General features: G+C 38.6%; 1 protein-coding gene across 1 annotated transcript; it reads right to left on the bottom strand.

Moving 5' to 3' along the window:
• Positions 1 to 10892: 10892 nt before the first annotated feature.
• rgs5b (regulator of G protein signaling 5b) lies at positions 10893 to 12555 on the bottom strand. The gene is made up of 5 exons (XM_018677275.2): positions 12389 to 12555; positions 12175 to 12258; positions 12006 to 12067; positions 11738 to 11901; positions 10893 to 11620 (listed from the first exon to the last, which is right to left on the bottom strand). The coding sequence occupies exons 1-5, from the start codon at positions 12430 to 12432 to the stop codon at positions 11444 to 11446; spliced, it is 531 nt and encodes a 176-aa protein (XP_018532791.1). The 5' UTR covers positions 12433 to 12555; the 3' UTR covers positions 10893 to 11443.
• Positions 12556 to 21735: the final 9180 nt, after the last annotated feature.

Genomic DNA, 21735 nt, shown 5'->3' with positions numbered 1-21735 from the left:
GTATACACTCTATCAGCGGCTACAGCTGGTGTTTGGTTGTATGACATCTAGTGGCACCACAGGGAACAAACAAATCCCCAAATCACTTTCTCCCACTGGATTCCTGGAGCCCCCCAGGGGTCTTGAAAGGGCTCTCAGTTCCCTTCATCAAAATGAGGATTAATATTGCCAATAATTTCAGAGAAACTGAAGCACTTACAGTAGAGGTAGACAGCAGAGATGATATTTCTCTGACAAACTGAATGAAGGAAGCATTAGTGGTCTTACAATGAGCTGACACAGTAACACAACCAGGTGAAGCTCCATCACATACAGACACACTCTGAGGTGTTAGTGGATCTTTCTCTAAGTGTTGACACACTGACTGTTGTGACCTTTATTCTCTCGGCTGCAGTGTGCTTCTGTAGCTCCATTATAAGTGGAGCTGGGACACCGTAGCAACTTATTTCAGGTCAAATGACATGAAAGCAGCCCTGAGATATTTTTGGAATCTACACAAAGACAGGATGAACTGTAAGCTGCTGAATGGGCATTGATTTTTTTTAATGTCTAGCACATTTTTACCCTGCTCTGCAGTTTTAGAAACAGAATCGGGTTTAGTGATGAAATACTGAATTGTACTTTATTTTCTGTCTGGCTTTAGTTACAAGACAATGCAGCCTCTTTCTCTGGCATGTTATGACATAGTAAAGTGGCTATATACATTGGTGAAATTTAAAGACAGTGACCCCATCCACAAGGCGGGAGGGGTCACTGAATGGTTTGATGAGTATGAAAATTATGTGAATCTTATGTCATGGCCCTCTCAGTCACCACATCTCAACCAAGCTGACACAAATAAGTGAGATGTTGGTCCAACGTGTTAGACAGCGCTCTCCACCACCATCATCAAAACACCAAATCAGGCAGGTAGAGTACAGAGACTTGTAGAATCAATGCCAAGGATCACTGGAGCTGTTCTGGTGGTTTGTGTTGGCCCAGCACCTTATGACACTGTATGCTGGTTTTTCCTTTAATTTGTCATCCATGTGTATATGTATCAAATACAGTGCGAGAACAATGTGACAGTATTGCTATAGTGATGAAGCAGTAAGAATTATCACTTGAACACACAGCTCCTCAGCTCATTGTTTAGCTGTTCAGTGCAACTACTATATTTTGGTTCACTCTCAATGTTCTCATAGTATCTTAGTTTTGTTTTCCCCTAAATCTTTAAATATTTGCTTTGCCTATCAATATAATAACACATTTCTTGTTTCTGATAAAACATCAGTTATGCTTTTTGCCCAGCAGGTGGCAACAGAGCTCTTTGTATTTTACAGGATGTAAAGCTTGTAACAGCACAAGACCAAGCTGAGGTGACAGTCACACGTCCACTTTATACATTAAGGATGCTCCTACACATCCCTCTTTATCTTTTTGTGCAACTTGTCTTTTGTTGACCTGTCTCAGGAAGCACTCGGTGTGATTGTTGTACCCTTGGTCTCAATGTAAGGCACAAAGAGACTCCATTAAGGTCCAAATGAACAAAGTGCTCTGTCACTTGAGAAAATCACCCCATTCACTCCTTTATTTTTTGGAAGTGTCGAGCCACAGTTTCCTGGGAACAAAGTGTACCCTGAAATCATACTTGAAAAGAGCAGAGGTACTGTACCAGGTGCTTGAGGAGGCCCTCTGCTGAAAAGCGCCTTGTTTCAAGTAGGTGATGTCTTGTTTGGTGCTTCCAGCTCCTGCTGCCTGAATGACTTTTTATTGTCTGTACATGTCAGCTTGTCCAAGCCACTGCAGTGGCTGGTGACACAGCTCATATGGTAACACTTTACCGGCTTAATTTATTGCAGGATGAGTGGGAATGGAAGCATGTGCGTCAGATGCTCCAGTTATTTTGACACTCAGCGTCAGGTAACTCAGTCATTTGCGGGGTAGTTGGTGGAGAATGTGTAAATAGGGTCAAGAATGGCTTCAGTGTATTTTCTAATTGCGCTCTCAGCTTCCCACTCGCCACGTGAGGAATGAAAGCTGTGTGGTTTTTATCTTGCTGTGTATTTGTACAGTATTTACAACAGACACACAATGGCTTTACCTTCCCACTGTGACTCACCATTTTATGTTTAATTAGTTTTTGAAGCGAATAAATGACAATTTTGGCTGACATACCTTCATTTTCTTTCAGCAAATCTCCTTTTGTCACATTATATTTGTTAACTGATTTGTTCATTGTATTTCAAAAAGATGAAAAAGACTGTACGTCACTGGTGCCCAGCCAGTGCAGGGGACTGTGTTGGTCGTGGTGTGCATCAAACACAAAATACAGCTGAGGCTGACAAGGATGTTATTAGTTTTGGAGATATATGGTCATAAACCAAAGTATTGGACAAATTAGAATGTCAACCTGATGATTTAAACTAATCGAAGGATCACCACAGTTTTTATAGTTCATCCTGTGGGGAACATGAATGTGTGTACCAAAAAGGTGTTATGAGTAAGTTTTTGCTATTGTTAGCATTAACAGCTGTTTCCTTTACCAAGAGCTTCAGCCATTGTTGCATTTACAAGACAAGAAGTTGGACTATGTCCTCATAGCAGCGCTACCTCTTCATCCTCTCATGTTGGACTGAGGACAGACTGGATGCTACAGGGACTCTCAATCGCAAACTGGTTAGCATGCTAACTTCAGTAAAAGGAAAGAAGTGACAGTGGAAAGTATCTCTGGTTGCTTGCAGAACTTGCAATGTTTCTTCTAAACTGGTAAGAAGACAGCTCTTAATGTAAACACTGGCTATATAGCTATAACAAAAACTTATCATATAGCATTGTTAGTAATAGTCCATTCAATAGTTGGTGAGACATTTCATTCACCATCACAGATGTCAACCTCATGGTAGCACTAGAGTAAAAATCAGGGGATCAACAAATTGAGTAGGATACATCTCCTGGGGACTACAAATGCCTTTAACAAATTTCATAGCAATCCATCCACTAGTTGTCGAGATATTTCAGTGTAGACCAAAGTGGTGAACTGTCCAACACACTGACATTTCCCTTCATAGAGCTAAGAAACTCAGAGGATCAGAAAGTATAAAAGAAGAAAACTAGTAAGTAAAAGTAAAAAGCACATGTTGTAGACAAGCTGCTGAATCAGTATCACCATGTTGATTGTTGTCTTTCTTATTTGCACTTTATCACAAAACCAGGCATAAATCTGTTTGTATAGCTGACATAATAACAGAGATCACGTGTTGAAATCTACAAACTGACACGCGATTGAGGACAAACTGACTTGAGATCAGCTGCTTTGAGGCATTCATTGCTCTTTGTAGGTCAATAAACACGGAGCCTGCTGTGTTTGTCAGAGTGGCCCAGCACAAAGCTAACATTTATTTTTAATTACCTTGTCACTGTGGAATCCACAGTTATTGCCACACACACTTCCCATTATTTCTCACTTAGACATGTGGATGCAGTAGACATATGTCACACTGCTTCCTGCATCCTCTTTGTGCTTCACATACAAAATGGATTTGAAGGATTATTTGTATGGATGCAGCACTAAACCACATAACATCCAGTACAGTAAGCAACAATCAGTGCATTATTGGAATAAATAAACTCCTTATTCCTTTTTACAAAAATCTCTCTTGGCTCATCAGTGCTTTTCCCAGAATTCTTAACAGTGAACTCTGACCTCATACATTACCTAAACACTATGACACTACCTGTATCTGCTTGATGAAAGAGAAATCAGGCCTTGTGAAAAGAATGGACAAGTGTATGGCGATAGTGGTGACAGGGAGTGGGCGGGAGGCAGCAAGGGAGCTATTTTCCATCCTGAACAGACAACTGTCTCTTCTGTCTGCTTGTCATCACATTACCAAGGCTTCCCTTGACTTGATGCAGACAAACTTAAGTATTGACAATGTGCAACATATTGTATTAAGTGCAGAGACGTTGACAATGTGTACAGAAGCACATTTCATCTAAATGAAGTTATAAAAAATAAAGGAATAGTTCAACATTTTGGGAAATATGCCTATTTGTTTTCTTGAGAAGATCAATATCACAGTCATGTTAATCAGCTAAATATTGAGCTATGCAGTCAGGAGATGGCTATCTGAGCTTGGCACAAATACTTGAAACGGGGAAACAGAAATCAAAACATTCAGCCTCCAACTCTTCCTAACTTTACCATCTTGTTTATTTTACATGCTTTTGTTATGATTTCTAATAGATCAATTTTATTAGAGGCATTTTACACCTATGCATGGTGGACATGGATTTTAACTTGTTGCACACACAGAGCAACAAACAACAAACAACAAACAACGCAAAAATAAATGTGGGATTAAAAAAGCCTATGTTTAGAACTGCTACAATCTTTCGTAGGAGAAGTTCTGCCTCAACACTCGTGTGAAAGTGTGAAGTGAACTCTGAGGGCTTGAAATCGGCACCAGCGCTATTCGTTTTTGCTTAGGCTTTTCCTGGTGTCATGTGTCACGTGACACTCAGATCCTTATTTGTTGGGTGCAGTCACTAATGAGCTGATTGCAATTTTTTGTACAGTTTAAAAGATGGGCTATGATGTGTTCACTACTGAGTTTTAGAAGTGCTCTTAGGTGGATTGTGCTACATTTGTAGAGAGCCAGCAAGCAGCTTACAGGCCTCTGGCTGTAGCTTCATGTTTAATAGACAGATGTGAGAGTGGTGTCAGGCTTCTCATCTAACTCGTAGTAAGGAGAGAAATAAATGTATTTTCCAAAAATGTGGAACTGTTCCGTTATTGAGCATGTTGGCCTCAGTTTGACTGTTTGCATGTATTTACTTGGTTACTTGGTCACAGGACTTATTTAAATTCCCACTCAAATAATCTGCTTAAGAGGGTGATTTCATGAACTTTGATCCTGATGTTATAGCTGTGTACTCAGTGTCAGATTAATGTCTGAACTGTCCAACATGATGATATAAAGCATCAAAGGGTTCATGATTTCCACAATGCTGTTTCAAGTCAAGTCCTACTAATGTATAATAAGTAAAGGAATAGTAAACAAAACAGACAAATACATGGTGGGAAGTGCTGTTTCAAGACCCAATGTAAGATTTACTTGCTTTATTAATTGCAGTGAATTTGAAGTAAATTTCTCAGAAGGATTGTGGGAAAAGGGGTATTGTAACTTGTGTGCTAATAGAAAAATAGACAATTGGCTCATTTCCCTGAGGAGATGGTTTCCTGAAACTCCAGCAAGAAATATTTATCACATAAATTAGAAAGATCAAGCAAGTGCCTGAGTCACTGTAAGCACCACAAAGGTGATTCTTAAATGCTTAGTATGTGTATATTTTTCAAATTCATTGCATGTATTTGACTGCTTTTATGACTTTTGTTTTTGTTAATGTTTCTGTCTAACTATTCCAGCCCACACTGGGTGGTAGTGAAGGGAAACACCCTGAACAGGCCTAAACATACAGACAACCACACCACACACTCTTACATTCATACCTGTGGTCAGTTTAAAGTGTCCTGCCTGTCCTCACACTGTAGGAAATCAGAACTAACACATGAACACCATAGAAACGTCACTGAGAAAAGTCAGACTAAATCTCCGCTAGCTATCCATCACTTTTCCTGGAAGTTTACACTAATGACAAACACATGCGGCTTTACCTCACTGGGGTGAGTCATTATTTGCTGTACATGGCTCTTCTTCCTGTTGGCTTCATGTGGCATTATGAAATTAAATAATGCACAGCAGATGTTGAATTAACAAGACCAGGAAGTATATTCTCATATCTCACACTTGTGTTTTAATACCACCTATAAACACGTTGTTAAGTGTTTATGTGGCTCAACAGGAGGCTATTTTCAACAAGTGGACACAAAGGAGTTTATTTGCAGCGACCTGTTTTTTTTATTTTGCAAACCAAATGAAGTGAAAATGAGTTTAAGCTCTTGTAGTATAATAGAGTATTTAGAGTGAACGTTGGGATGGGACCACTCAGCCGTGCTGGGTTTGTTCCCTTGGTAACTCGGTATCCATGACTGCAGCTCTTTGTTTTTACAGCGCCCTACCAAGTTCAAGCACCGTTGGAAATGATATTAATCACCACTCACACTGCAAATATGCTTTAATATGAGTATGTTGACTCATTTCTACCAGTGAACTAGAGCCAAACCGGCATTTCAACAGAGCTCCACCTCTTTTGGGCCACATTATGTTCCCACCTTCCTGACATTTAAAGCTGTCTAGTTAACCTAATCCGCACTTTAGAAACACTCATGTAACAAAAATACCAGGTTTAGCCTCTCCCCTGACAGCTCATCCAGGCGTGTAGACCTGTCTGTGTTAACAGTATAAAATACATGATCCTAAATGAGTAGAAAACACTGCACTGAAATAAAACTTTATCTTATTTTTTTTCATGCAGATGCAACATGCAAACACATTACAGTTATTCCTGGCTAGCCAGCGTGGAACAGCTATTTTAAACTTGAACATGATGATTATCCATCTGTCTTCAAACAAGTAAAAAATATATTATGGTAGAATGAACATCCTGTCTGTCACAGAAATTGGTAGGACAATTGCTCAGTAATTTTGCCGTTGTATGGGATGAAATCTCATCTTGGAGCAGAGTCTTGTTTTGCTTCTGGGCTGTTGTATTTATTCAGATAAGCAACTCTACAGCACAGTATCTGTATTTTCTTTTTATATTTTGATGGGGGAGATTTTGGCCCCGTGTTTTGATAGCAGATAGTGATGCCAGGAAATGAAAAGAGAGAGAGAGAGAGAGAGAGAGGGGAGGGATGACAGGCAAAAAAGGTCCCTCGCTTACTCTATTCAGAGACGTTGCATTACCTGTAGCTTTATGGAAGGGGAAAATAAGATTTATATTTCCAGTTGCAGCCTTACAGCATCATCAATTTGTAATACCTGAGAATTACGTTATTGTTAATTGAGTTACTGTAAAGAGGCCTTCCATAAAAAGTATTTTCTCTTAGATCTTGTCAGCATGTGTCCCTGATTATTTTCTCAATGTTACTTTAAGTAGCTGTCAGAAGCCCCGAGTGGATTTTCCGTGTTATAGTTTAGTTTGGCCTGCTGTTTCTTGTTCTGTTGCCAGAAGAAACTCCAGAAGTTAAAAATAGACAATAGACCAATAAAGTTGAGCTCCAAGCGTGCAGATTTCCATAATGTTACTTGATCTTTTTTATGCAATTTTAAAAGTTTGACGTTGGGTAATTTTCTGTTAAAATGACTTAAAGATTTACTGTAATGTCGGAAAACACTGAAATCAACCACTGTTGTCAGAGTTTTTCCAGTTGGAGCATGGAAATGGACACATTTGGTGGTGATCAGAGTCAAAGCACACACTGTCAGATACATCCCTCTACATTCTCCCTTTCCTTGTGTTAATGGTGTGATAATGTCTAGGACAATGGTTTTTATTCCTTATGTTTGCCTAAAGTGTTTTGCCTGATCCAGATCCATTTAGATAACATCACCTGTTTTAAATTGTATGTATACAGTATCTATTGCTTTTCCAGCTTCACTGGATGCTCTGTAACAGTTAATGCTAATGCATAATTATTGCTTTTTACTTTTGCTTTTGTTTCATTTTGCAATTATTGCACAGCTTTAGTTACATGCTACTTTGCAGATTGAACAAATGAATTATGATATGGATTAATTTACCCAGCAGTATATAAAGTAAGTGAAATTAGCTCCATCTTTCCCAACATGGCAACACTTCACTTCTAGTTCCATATTTATTATTCATAAGTAGTACAATGGTATATGATGCTCTGCAATGTAGTTATAAGGGGCTGCTGTATACAGAGATAATGAATGACAACATAATAAAACGTTTTCCATGTGTGTAATTGCTGACAAATACTGTACATTAATAAACACAGAAAAATATTCTTATATCTGCTTACAACTACATTTAACACTCACTTAACTCATTTATTAATAGGGCACTTCAAGTGTTACCTGTAACAATAACAATGTTCACACATTATTGCATCCACTAGTGATAATCCAGTAATATAATATGTATTATGGGCCTTTCTGCACTATATTTTTACTTTTGTAAATTGTACTTTATATTATATTATATTTTGATGCTAATACTCACATTCAACACTTGTATTTTTACCCTGTGGTATTGCAGCTTTTACTTGTTATTACTACTAACTTGTAACTTTAAAAAAAAGGAGGAAGGATGACGATATTTATCACATAAATGGTGCTAAGGCATGGGTGGAATGTCTCATAGAGCATCTCTTTGTGTCATTATAACTGTAGAAAGTGATGAAAAACAGCAAAAAAACAAAAAAACAAAAAAAAAAAACAGGAAATGAGCTTAAAGTCCAGTCACGCTCTGACTGGATTTCAGTTCAATGTGATTTACCTGTAGTTTACTTTTCAAAGTATGAGATCTTTTGTCCACCCATCTGTTTGTAGTTACACGTTGTATAGCTTTGAGTCACAATAGACAAAAATTTTCCTCCCTGTATTTGATTAAAGTAGGAACACTACAGCCAGAAGCTGTTACATTAATGTTCAGAAGTTTTTACATTGGCATATTTGTTATGTTAATCCAAGTTGTTATTAACTGATTGACTGATTTTTCTACAGGCATAAACATAATTTAATTTAATCCAGTTTTTTTTTCCTCTCTGTTGCTCTGTGATATTTGTGTTTTCATTTATCATCAGATCAGTTTAAAATGTTCCAGACTACACCCTTGTGATACCACAATATTAAATTATACCAAAACAAAAGTCTACACAAGTTCTGCTCACCCACATGCAGTTGAGCCTGGTCAGGTCTCTACGTGCCCCCACCCCCCACCCCCCAAAGTATGATCTTACAATTAGATATGTTAACTTGGAAATGAATCACGAACATCTGCCCAAACAGAAGGCTGTACACAAAGTGAAAATCAGACTCATACATACACAGTATGTGTAACATCAGGTGCTCTAGCAAAGAGTGAGTGACAATTAAAAGTCAAGTCCATCTGTTCCCTGAGGAAAAGAGTTTCAGTTTGCTGAGCCAAAAAAAAAAAAGAAAAAAAAAAAAACACATCAGTGTTTCTTCACTTAATCTTAGTTACTGTATGTGCAAGGTCAGAGGAGGCCTCATTACACATCACTTCTGGGTGAAAATGACGGAGAGAATGAGGAGTGGGGAGATAGCCTCTGCCATTTTCCATGTGTGAGTGTCAGCCTTAATGACTGCGCCCTCACCTCTTTAGAGACTCAATGTTTGATCAGTTGTGGTAAGAGAGCGTGGGAAGGGGAGAGAGGGGAGGAGGTGGTGATGAGAATGGAGGGAAGGGGCTGATTTACGGGGGGGCTGCTGTGACTCACAGACTGTGAGTGGCTGCTAAGGTAGTAAACAAACCTGCCTGTGGAGGTGCTCAGTAGGTGGCTGCTGTCTCCACGGCAACATGCCCTCACAATCAGATGGTTTCTCAGCAAAATCAACTAATTTTTTAGACACAGAAACGCACGCATGTACGCACACACACACACACACACACACACTATATTTTAAAGCCTTGTACTTCTGCCCATTGGGCTTCTCATTTACAACATGTATTCCAAAACTAAACGCTGGTCAGTCAAAACCTAAATCAAGATTTTTACCTAAATCTATTAACTATAAAGGAATAATTTGACATTTTGGGAAATATAATAAAAAAATAGGATGAAACAGCTAGCCTAACATTCAATAATTGAAACATTATAGAACATGTATGCAGTGTCAACAGGGATTATTAGATTAGACGTTAATTAGTGAGTGTGGAGATGCTGGTAGTTGAATTTTGAAAGGAGGTTAGCAGTTTCCCATAGTTTCCTGTCTTTTTGTGCTAAGATAAGCTAACCAGCTGCTGTTTGTAGCTACATTCTAACTCAACAAGTAAGTAAACAAGTTCATATCCCAAAAAGTATAATGATTCTTTTAATCTTTACCTAAGATACCGTCAGCAAACAGTTTAGTTCGCTTAGCTTAGCATAAAGACATGAAGGAAACAGCTAGCCTGGCTCTGTTAAGGTAACGAAATCCATCTACCTCTCTAAAGTTCACTAATTAACACATTATAACTCACTGTGACATTTAAATCTGTTAAAAAACAAGATATAGAAATGACAAGTTGACATTATGTGTTGGACCATTTCATGACCAATCCAGTTTTCATGGAATTTCAGTTGTTTAAGTTTCTAAGTGAATAGTCTCACATTTTTAAGAGTTAAACAAGAATATATCATTGTATTCACCATCATTGTACACTAAATATGAAGCCAGAGTCAGGGGACTTAAAAACTGGAGGAGAGGGGGAAAAATCTGCCTATTACCATCTCACCATGTAAGACATTATACCTTACACTTTTGTTTATTTTTTCATTTTAGTTGCTAGGCAGGTTCCTGAGCTCCTCCTCTCGGAAAATTTTTGGTGTTAGGACCTGTCTGAGTTGTATCTCCTGTTTGTGACTGCATGCTGGTTACCAAACTAGTTTGTCCTCTGGTGATTAATAAAGTCATTTAATTATTCTAGGAGTTGTCTGTCTATTGTAACCTTGTAGAAGTGAACAACAACCAAAATGACCTCAATCTTTCCATCTCACCAAAAAACTAATTCTTGTGTTAATAAAAGTATTAGAAGTGACATACATTCACTCACACACACACACGCACACTTCATATCTTCCATTGACTGCAAGCCCAGAGAAAAGGAGTCATCCAGTCACCTACTTGTGAAGTGGAACCTCTGAGGCAACTATAACAGTGCACATGAGCAAGTCTTCTTCCTACCTCCTACATTTTTCTTGCCCTCTGTAACCACATCCACCTTCTGTGAATTTTCCAAGGAACAAAACAGTAATCTTTTGTCTCTGAAAACTGGCAATCCTTTATTCAATTCTCTTGGTTTCACATACAGTACTTCAGATTAAAAAAAAAACATAGAAAATACAAATTGGTTTAACCAACCAGTTACACAGCAAACATTTACATAATAGAATTAACTTTTAATAAATAAAGAATAAATAAACATTAATGCTACGGAGAAGACTAAGCATCTCTCCAAGTGGTAGTTTTGTTGTGTGAAACTGTCTCTGCACTTTATACTTCATGCCACTGTGGCCCCGTATGTACAGTACACGTGTCTCTTTCAGAGGCAGTCATCGCCTGCAGCTCAGTCTGTGTCAGTCTCTTCTCACAGCCACAGTGTTCCTTTAGCTTCCAGCTTGGACCCTGATACGTGCGGATCCTCCGAAATAACTCCACACGAAACTGTGCAAAAACTCCTCTGACTGAGGTAACTGTTCCATCTGAACCCTTCCAGTCTCTGCTGTGCGTCAGTAAGCTTATGTCCCTTTGAGGAGTGATCACATCATGCCTGCTGTTTTCAGGAGAGGTCTTCAATAGAAAAGTCTTTAGCCCGTCTTGGTCTTTCTGCTGAGCTCCAGGTACGTGGAGGATTTGAGGAAGCGGGGGTAGCAGTCCTTCTCCATTAAGGCGTAGATTTTGGCTTGAGCCAGGTCAAAACAGGACTGGCCCGGATGCTCCATGTTCTCTTTTGTGATGGCTTTGGTCACATGGTCCAGATTTACCTGTAGAGGAAAAGAAGAGGTAGAGAGGTGATTATCAACACTTCACAGTGAGATAAGAGAAGCTGGCAGAGTGACAGAGCATCCTAATGTGTCTTCTTTTAGTTATTTGATATTTACCTCTCGTGGTGCATCAGATCCGATGAACTCGTCATAAATTTTCTTTGCCTTGGCGGCCAGTTTTGAGGGTTTCGTCGCCTGGTAGTCCTCACAAGCCAAGTAGAAGGCGATGTTTTCTTCACTGAACTCTGAGACGAGGAAGGCTCTGAACAGGCACAGTCCATCTGGAAATAGGAAGATGAGGAGAGAGTATAGGTTAACATCTGAAAACATCTGGAATCATTGAAACATATTTTGCATTAAGTGTGATCTGGAGGGTTGTACTTACTTTGGCTAGACAGCAGTTTCTCAAACGACTCCTTCCATTTCAGAGGCTCGTCATCATTTAACCTGCAGCAACAGAAAAACATCATCAGAAAAAAGTTCGAAAAATCACTGTTGTCCAGTGTTTCATTTCACTGTCTGGCTTAAACAGAGGGTTTGAATGTTCGTCTTACCTCAATTTGTCACTTTTCTTTGATGTGATGCTGTGATCTGACTTCTGTAGTAAACTTCCAAACAAAGCTTTCAGCTCCTTCGCCCTGCAAAGATAAAGACAAAGAGACCAGGCATGAGTAAAATTCAAAGTCAATTAATCCATCTGTCATGTTTTAGAAGTGCAAGAATACTTATTTTCCTCCAAAAATGTTAGAAAACCCTTGTGGATCTCACCTCTCCAGGCAGGTGATGGGCAGTGATTCGAGTCCTCTGCACATGATGAGATGTTTTCCTGAATAGTTCCAGAGGTTTTGACAGGTGTTTGTGAAGTGTGTAACAGAGCTGTCTTCCTTGTTGTGAGTGAGTTAGCTCTCAGCTGGTCTGCCCTCCGTGTGGGAGAGTGACATTTTATAGGGTAGTCCACACTGTGACATCACAGCTCTCAGCCAATGAAATAAGACGTGGGAGGATGAGGAGACTCCCCGACACTGATTTTCCTCCAGACTCCTTCCTCACTGCTGAACAATTATGTGACAGTTACAGTGACTGAAATACTTCACAAGTCTTAAATATCTTTGTGGTTATTCAGGGTGTCAGGGTGTATGAATGTGTGTGTATGTGTGAAGGTGTGTGTGTGTGTGTGTGTGTGTGTGTGTGTGTGTGTGTTGTACTTGTGAGGAGCACCAGGGACAGAAAATCCCCTAAAGTGAGGACATTTTGAGAGTCCCTGCCTTTAATAGAAACTATGTTTAGTATCAGAGCTCGAGTCAGCGAGCCTTCGTATCAAAATGACTAAACAGGTTTCTTGTCTGTGAATTCCAAAATGACCTAAACGGGTGATCTGGGAGATCTGGACTGTGATCAGGTCTTTTGCATAACATAGTTACATAGTGCTATTTTTAAAACTACTTTATATACTTTCTCATGTTTAGAAGGGGCAGTGCACATTAATTAACATGAGCATTTGGGTCCATTGTGTAAATGTACCAGATTTAGCCATACAGACTAAATTTCATCTGCAGTCCCTGGCAGGTTGGTGGTTTATAATAATATACAAAAGCATATATGATCATACAGATAGTAGAACAATGACCATTACTCATTTATGACATGGCATTTGGTTTTTGTAATGTATCATCAACATATAATGATATGTTACATCATCAACATCTATATAGGTTTTAATTAAGTTCTAAATTTGCAATCTATCTGTTGAATAAATGCAATGGAGTAAAAAATATAATATTTATGACTAAAACATATAGTAGAGGACTTGAAATAGAAAGTAGCAGGAAGTGAAAATACTCAAGGAAGGAGTAATGGGACATTATTTAATGTAGGCAAGTAAAACTAGTGAGTGAAGCTCAGGGAAAAGATTCTTTACTGCTTAAAAGAAACCAGTGGTAAATGTTGGTAGCAGACAGGACTGTACAGAAGATTATCCCCTGTTGCTTAATTGTGTTCAAAGTTGATGTTTTTCACCTTCAAAAATATAATATACATTCATGTACATGCAGCAAAACCAGTTCTGTCAGTTAGCCTCCTATGATGAGCAAAGGGTTCCTATATGAGCATGACACTCTGCCAGAGTTAGAACAGTTATGGTGATTTCACATGACAGATTTCTATTTGTGCTGGTTCCTCTGTGCTCCTCTCACTGGTTTGAAGTAGGTGGAAAAAGGCAGTGTCACATCTTTCCATGCATCAGTAAGGATTTAGCAGCATATGAATCAAAATCTGATGACAGTTGTGGGTTTGTTTCCTGATATTGTCGATCAAATCAGATTCAGAAACCGCACCCACGCAGTCTTAATGATGGGGCTGATAAGCTGAGCTGTAAAAGACTAATACAGAAATTAAGAATGTTTTTTTTCTCTGAACTATCTTTCATTGTTGCGTATTAGATCATGAATGTTTGCTGTTACACAGATTTAGTCAAGATTTCTCAAGAGTTTAGAAAGTGCATCACAGACACCACATTAAAACAGAGAACAAAAAATCACAACAAAATAGAAAAAAAAAACAAAACAACAACAACAAAAAAAAAAAAACTGAAAGCTGTATAAAGCAACCAGAGGCTCAGTATTAAAAATGAAAATAGAACACAATAAAGCACAGCAGGAAATGATTAAACTCTAATAAAAAAGAATAGACTATTCATTAGATTTCTCCAAATAGCTCACACATTATAGCAATAAGTTGTATTACCAAACAGTTATTCAGTGGCCCTCAAGTCCCATATTAACTTTACTTATCATCTTCAATATTTTCCATAGAAGGGGGAAGGGGCCTCTCATTTACTGTAGATTTAATGACAGTCCTCACAAGCACTGTAACAAAAATGTGTGTTTTTTTATGTCATAAGGAAGTGGTTGCACAACCCCGTCTGGACTGGACAGTTATTCCTGTCTGTCTTTTTCTGACAAGGCATGACCAAGCAAAGATAACTGTGGCAATACGTAGCCTCAGGGTGGAGAAAACTATTGTTTGTTGAATTGGAAAAAAAATCTAAATTTAGTCTGGAAGGAGAGGCAGCTAACAGTAACCTCTGCTAATGGGTTATTTCCCATTGAGTTCGCAGGAAAAAGCAAAGGAAAAGGAAAATCAGGCCGCCAGATGAAAAGATAGCAGACTTACTGAGAATGTCTGAGACTGTTTCCTCAGCCGGCGGTCCCGAACAATACTTTCCCTCTAACTGGCTGCTTTTGTCCCACATACAGCCCTGGGTGTCAACGGCAGGTCGCTACGGCTGAAAATAATGAGCTGCTCCCCTGCTTCCTCCATTGAAACATCTTGTAGGCCTAATAGGGAGAAAGGAACTTCCTAGAAGAAAATTGCTGAAAATGGGGCATCCAGCAGTGTGATGTGTCTGTGAAAAAGAGGAGACAGTAATTAAGCTTTTTTGGTGCTGTGGAAAAGTGGTATTAATTTGGCTTCATGTAGAAAGGTGAAAATGGATTCAAATTCTATCTTGAATCTGATCCTGATATTTAAATGTCCTGCAGGTTTAATTAGCAGTAAATTAAATGCTTGAGGATGACATTGGTGTTATATGTGTGTATAGTATGTGGCATGTACTCAATGTTTTACTGTAAAAATTGTTCTATTTTTTTCTTTTGTACTGAGAAAAGATTTTCCTGACTGAAAATTTGACTTGTGGTATAGGGATCAGATATGAAATTTCAACCAGTGGAAAACAATGAGGGCACATAAGTTTAATCTGAGACAAATTTATAGTTTACCTTTTCTTTTTTTTTCTTTTTTAGCTCTTTGATAATTGTTACTTTTTATTTCCATGTGTTTTGTGTGTTTGTTGTCTTTGTGGTAAAAAAGTATTTGCTGTCATATTGCATCAGAAGTCAAAAAACAGACAAACAAAAAGAAAGGAACAACATTCTCTTTTTCACATAGCCAAATGAGTGTTATAAGAGCTGAAGAGCTGACCTTTTGCAATAGAAAATATCTGGTCACTGAACACTTTGTGCTTTGCCAGATGCACAATATCACAAGTCTCAGAACCATGAGTGGGGTGAAGTTCAGAGCTTGAGGAGGTCTATTTAAAATTCTTGGCCCAGTGTGTCCCTGTTTTTTATAACATCGTAGCTCGAACATGTTCCAGTTTTGAGCCAATAGAGGTAAAGTTCCAACTAATTAACAGTACGGCTGAATACAGAATAACTGTCCTGTTGACTAATCCATAATTAGATTAATATCATTCAACTGCAAATGTTTGCTGCTGACATAGTTTCTTTCAAAGCCTTACCTATTTACCCTGAAGCTTATGGACATCACCAGCTTTTGTGTTGCTGCTTTTATGTACAGACACAACTCGTGCCAGTGTAACGTTTTCCTAAGGGTATAATTAATGTTATATCACCAGATAGCCTGTGTTATCTAACAGCAGAGAAGGATCCTGATGCGTGTCCCCACCTTCTTGTGTCTAGTGACATAGATACACTGACACACTGATCAACAACTTCCTACGGTTCATTTTGTAACTGTGTTTTCATTATTGATTCGGTTGCAATCTGGGTTAGCTAACAAAGGTGTGATTAAGACAGTTACAAGGGTACCGCCTTCACACAACACATGCACTCAGACAGTAAACAAAAATATTCTTAAGCTCATAGAGGACGATACAAAGAAGTCACAACAGCCCCACATAACACTATTCAGTATTATCAACATTTAGGTCATGAACTGTTGTCAAAAAAAATGGGTCATTTGAACAACATGAAGCTGACATTCAGTTTTTTGGCATTGTCTTGCTCCTCACCATTCATCTCTTAGTCAACTTAGCAACTTTGGCCCAGACATATCTAATATTTCCACAGAGAAAAGGATATAATTTGGTAGATATGATGCATACAGTAAGATTTGGTACATTATTCAAGGCTTCTTGAATGTGTAAACAGAATAATGCAGGATATTTCAGTCAAGTTGAGCTGAGGAAAATAGTGTCTGACCAAGACATACTGTAGGCAGACTTAAATAACAGGCTGAAATGTTTGCTTTATGTTTTCAAATTGATTTCTAAATTTCATATATTTTCCATTTAATTCTCAGTTGAATGACCCACTGGTCAAATAGTGAAACACTTTGGGCTCCACTGTGACAAAGCCTAACAAATCTGTTGGGAGTGCTTAATACATTTGTTTTTAACATTTATTCATAATAATTACATGACAGCGTAATCTGTCATTCAGCATTGAATGCTGTTGTCTGGTCTCTGGACCCTTTAATATAATTATAATTACTATTATTAATTTTGTGTGAGTGTGTGTGTGTTTTGTGTGTGTTTCAGTTTGTTTCCAGCACAAAGAGGACTGTTTAAAAACTTTACCCTTCACTGAACTTTGCATAGGAAAACATAGACTGCAAGCTTTTAGAGAGGTAGAGATTTATTTAATCTGCTGTACACAACCAGAATATGTCAAATTAATCTTGATTCACTCAGTTTAAAAACTACAAAACCTTAATGAATTAAGATATTCAGTAAAGGCTGTGTTGATATTTTTTTACTGGAAGGACCTTCAGTGAACTCAGTTTAAGTTGATTAACAATTAATGATAATGGTTGCTACAAGAGTGTTGTAGTAGTCATTATCTTGATGCAACAGGGACTGACTCTGCTTCCTGCCCCACTTTTGCTGTGATGATTTTTGTCTGAAGTAAGATCCTGGTTTCTGGAAGGGTCTTTCGCATGCAGGAAGTACACAGCAGCGTGGAATTCCCAAATAGCTTGTCCATTTCCCAGCCGATGTGACCCTAGCCTCTCTCTGGAAGACTTCCAAAAACAAGCCTGTTTCCTCCTTTTTCGCTTGTTCTCCTCCTCCCTCTCTGCTGTTGCTGAAGCTCATGTTAACATTTTTTGTTTCCAGCTTCTAGGCAGTATAATCCAAAGTCAAAATACAAAACAACAAAAACACCAGGCATTTATTTGATTATGTCCAGCTTTTTGTATTGTGCAGTATTCAGGCTGAAGATGCAGTTAGAGTGTCACTACCTGGCATTGGACTGAGAATCTACGATCTGCATATTCACTCAGCTGCCTATCTGACAGAGCAGGTGGAGGCTTACTTAATGCATCCCAACTAAGAAACACCCGGCCAATAGTCACCAGTGGTGCACATGATCCTATCTCTGTATCATCAAATGTCAACTGGCCATCGAACATCTGGAGATACAGCAGCAAGGAAGATAAATCAATGTTAACTAGCCCCAGCTTCAGCAGAATATCAATGACTGCACATGAAAACGAACAGACAGTGTATCCAGTGCTTCTGGATGCACCCATCTGTCTCAGTAGCTTTCTGTACCTGCCTGCTACTGAAACTGAATGTATTTTTAATTTGGACACTGGCTTTTATAAATATATGCATGATTTATTTTTCACCCATCTGGTATCAAGCTGCACGAGTCTGCTCCTGTAATCCTGAGGAAAGAATCATAGCATGTTGACAGATTCATACTAAAATCAACTTGCTTAGCTCATTCTTATTATTGCACACTGTGCATTCATTTGATAAGTAATTTAGAGCTTCTTGTTCTTCTTGGAATAATTACAGATGGCAGCCAGATTATTTTTTTCCAAAGAATTCTCTGCAAGAGGCTAATAAGTTTGCACTCGCTAGCACCGAAACAAATATGCCCGCAGCAAGGCCAGCAATGTACCAGCAGGACGTTAGACGTTGGTAGACACACAGCTAATTGGGTACATTGCCAGAAATCCAGCAGCAGGTGAGAGAAACTGTTTTATGGGATATAATCAGGGACACTAGATACAACTAATGTGTCTTCTCTTATTCTGGAATATGGCTGCCTTGTAATACAGTAGGGGTGAGTGGGAACAGAAGGTTAATGAGGTGCCAGTAAACAAGACAGAAATGTCACATCAGTATGATGAGGGCATTGGTGTCTTTTCCATATTCATTACAGCATTTATCGAATTCAGTCACACAAGCCAATAGGTTTGGCAACAAGACAACGTGTTCTCTTTTAAGAAACAAAGAACATTAACAGACAAGATGATAAAACCTTAAAAAATGATTAAGAAACAACAAAGAACATCACACCATAAAAACTGACAATTCAGTAGATAATCACAAGGAATGACATTGGAAGAAATATATATATGATATATATATATGATATATAATATATGATTTATAAATTCAAGTATTACTGCACCATGGCATAAATATTACAAAGACATGCTTTACTTCGAACTTCAAAAGGAAAAAAGCATACAAGAAAGTAACTTAAAATGTTGGATGACAAAACAACACCATTTGGGTTTTTCCCCCCTCTTTCCATTACAACAAAGTAGGTAAGTAAATGTTTGTCTGCTTTTAAGCACTGAGGCATTTTGGGGATATTCTGGGACAGGCCTGTTGAAAGTATCTGGGCAAGCACATCTGTTGAGAGCTCTGTCTGCTTGGCAACATTCGAGTGGGGAAATCTTGGCTGAGTTCTTCTCAGAAATGAACACTGAATGTGAATCATTTGAACAAGAGTTTGCAGCCATGCTAGTGGCTCTGTAACACTGTTCTTCTTCACGGTGGAGCTAAATGCAGACATCACATGAACGTAGCATTACTTGATGCGCCACCACAGTGCATGTACTATAGATAGATAGATTATATAGATAGATGATGTTTAGTTAGTTGAGAAAGCATTTAATATTCAGGAGATGAAGAAGCAAAAAATCACATGATCAGGCTACTCAAATATTAAATTTGCTGATGAATCAGCTTTTCTAGTCTCTTTTGACCTACTGCATACTATGTAGGAAGAGGGGTTCCATAATGATGAGGATTTTAATATTGAAAAAAAAAAAAGAATTATAAACTGCACATGGGTAGTGTGCATAGATTTATTTAATGTAATCACAGGATTTCTGCCTGTATTTTTGTCCTCTCTCTCTCTCTCTCTCTCTCTCTCTCTCTCTCTCTCCATGTGTTGCAACAGCTTTGCTTCATAAGTGATCCCTGCATGCACTGCACAGGGAATAGTTCAGTTCTTCTTGGAAAATGAATAGACGAGGGATTGACTGCAGACTGCATACGCTGGAGCAGCTCAGTCAGACTGCATCTACAACAGCTTGCTCCTGGCCTGCAGGGAGTCCAGGAGAAGTTCTGAGAGAATTAATGTGCAGGATGATTGTCCATGAGCATTGCTGGTAGCAGAGACAAGAGCTCAAAAGGTGCAACCAGCGTCAGATCCTTCTCATTGCTATGCAAGACAGAACCGGACAAGAACAAGCTAGTATCTAATTAGCATTACTAACTGGGTAACTGAACCTGAAGTAACAAAGGGGAGAAGGAAGATCTTTGCATTGACAATCCGTGACACAGCTTATTTGTTACACATGAATAGGTTTACCTAAATTTACCTCCACAAGGTGCTCTGTCCAAAACCCAGAGAGTCAGTAAAAGAATAAGTACAACAAAGCTTCAGACACCTCCTGCTGTATGCGATTGGAGCTTATCAGTATTTGGCTGCAGAATATCCGAGGAATTCAAGCTGAGCCGACAGCAAAAGTAATAAAATCTGACCTTTATGTGCTCCTTCCTACACAGGCTGCAGATTAAAGTTGAAGTCACCACATTTCACTGTCTGCTTGGCTGCTCTTTGGGTTTCCTGGAGACCTCAGTGGCTCTGCTGACTGTAATCACTTGTGTCAAAGGCACAAGCAAAGCAATAAAGGAAGCGTGCAAGGTGAGTGTATGTGTAAGTAGCATTCTCTACACTATATTATAATGTTGGTGGAGCTCTAACTCATGTGTAACAAAACAAGTTAGAGAGCAGAGGTGAATACACAGACTTGAATGAAAACAGTTTATCCGTCAGGCACAAGGCCTTCAGATTCTGGAGGTCACAGAGATTTGTGTCTTTTGTTTTGGTGTATTCATCTTCACGCTCAAGGTTCAGCCGTCTGATAAAGACTGTTGTGTTTCATTCATTATGTGGTAACAGATTTCCCATTTGAATAATGATTGTTAAAGGAAAAACAAAAGCATATTTCTGTATTTTTTAGGGACCATTCAAGTGACATTTTTGTGGGAAGACACAATAGCTCTAAGTCTGCATCTTGCACTGCAGCACTTTAGATACAGTATCTGAGCTAGAGAGAGTCTGTTTATGTATCCTGATGATTTGTGGGATGGGGTGTCCTTGTGCTCAATGTAATTCTTTTCTTTTCTGTATAGCGAGTTAAACCAGGATACAGTGCATAATATATTTTCCATGTTTTAACACAAATCACATTAGTCTTATTAATCTGAAGTTCTTGTTTTATCCCACAGTGGTTGATAAGAATTAGCAGCAGATCATTCAGCCTCCTCTTGGCAGAATCCTTTTATGCAATTCAAAGATTACAACAATGGACAGTTATTCACAGTCTAAAGAAGAAAGTAATGTACTCTACAATCTAATATGAACCGTATAGTGAGCTGTGGGTAAAATTGAGCTGATCATTGAGGGATAAAACAAGCTGAGATATAAAGAAAAAGTGTTTTAGGTAGCCATCTTGGTTGCGCTTTAATCATGACCATGAGTGAGAAACATTTCTAGCTCATCATTTTGGACCATACTAGCAGCGCGCTTCTTAGTCTGCCACTTTGGTTCAGACTTAAGTTTGATGTGTAACTTGTAAAATCTTAATTGTATGTCTTTTATAGTCATTGTCACAGACCTTACATAAAGTCTAAGAAACACATGCCCTCTATATGTGGACAGTCTGGTGTGCATTGACTACAAACAAAATATGCTCTTAGCTCTGTAGTGAAATGCATCCAAATGTGTGATTTAAAGGTAACTTAACCACATCAACTCCCATCAATGCAACTAGAGTCTGAGACTGCTGTTAGAAAGGCTGCTTAGCTTTTAGCAGGACTAGCATTCTGGTGTAAATTTTTTTCCTTCATTATAATTTAAGTACTATCTTATATATGTGATATTACTCAAAAAGTTGTGTTTAGTGTTCAGTCTCAAATATTTACAGAGAATAGCTAGAATGATGGGCACAGGAGCAGATCAGGGGGTGTGCCAGGCACTTGTGTAGTGTTAGATGGTTATAAA

Source organism: Lates calcarifer, linkage group LG4 (assembly GCF_001640805.2).
Source record: "Lates calcarifer isolate ASB-BC8 linkage group LG4, TLL_Latcal_v3, whole genome shotgun sequence".
Lineage (NCBI taxonomy): Eukaryota > Metazoa > Chordata > Actinopteri > Centropomidae > Lates > Lates calcarifer.
The sequence above is the reverse complement of the archived record's forward strand: the minus strand, read 5'-3'. Positions and strand labels throughout refer to the sequence as shown.

Coding starts and splice junctions, on each gene's coding strand:
- rgs5b (XM_018677275.2), bottom strand. CDS start 12,432: ATGTGCAGAGGACTCGAATCACTGCCCATCACCTGCCTGGAGAG. Junction 12,259..12,388: donor CCCATCACCTGCCTGGAGAG/GTGAGATCCACA, acceptor TTATCTTTGCAG/GGCGAAGGAGCTGAAAGCTT. Junction 11,621..11,737: donor GATCTGATGCACCACGAGAG/GTAAATATCAAA, acceptor TTTCCTCTACAG/GTAAATCTGGACCATGTGAC.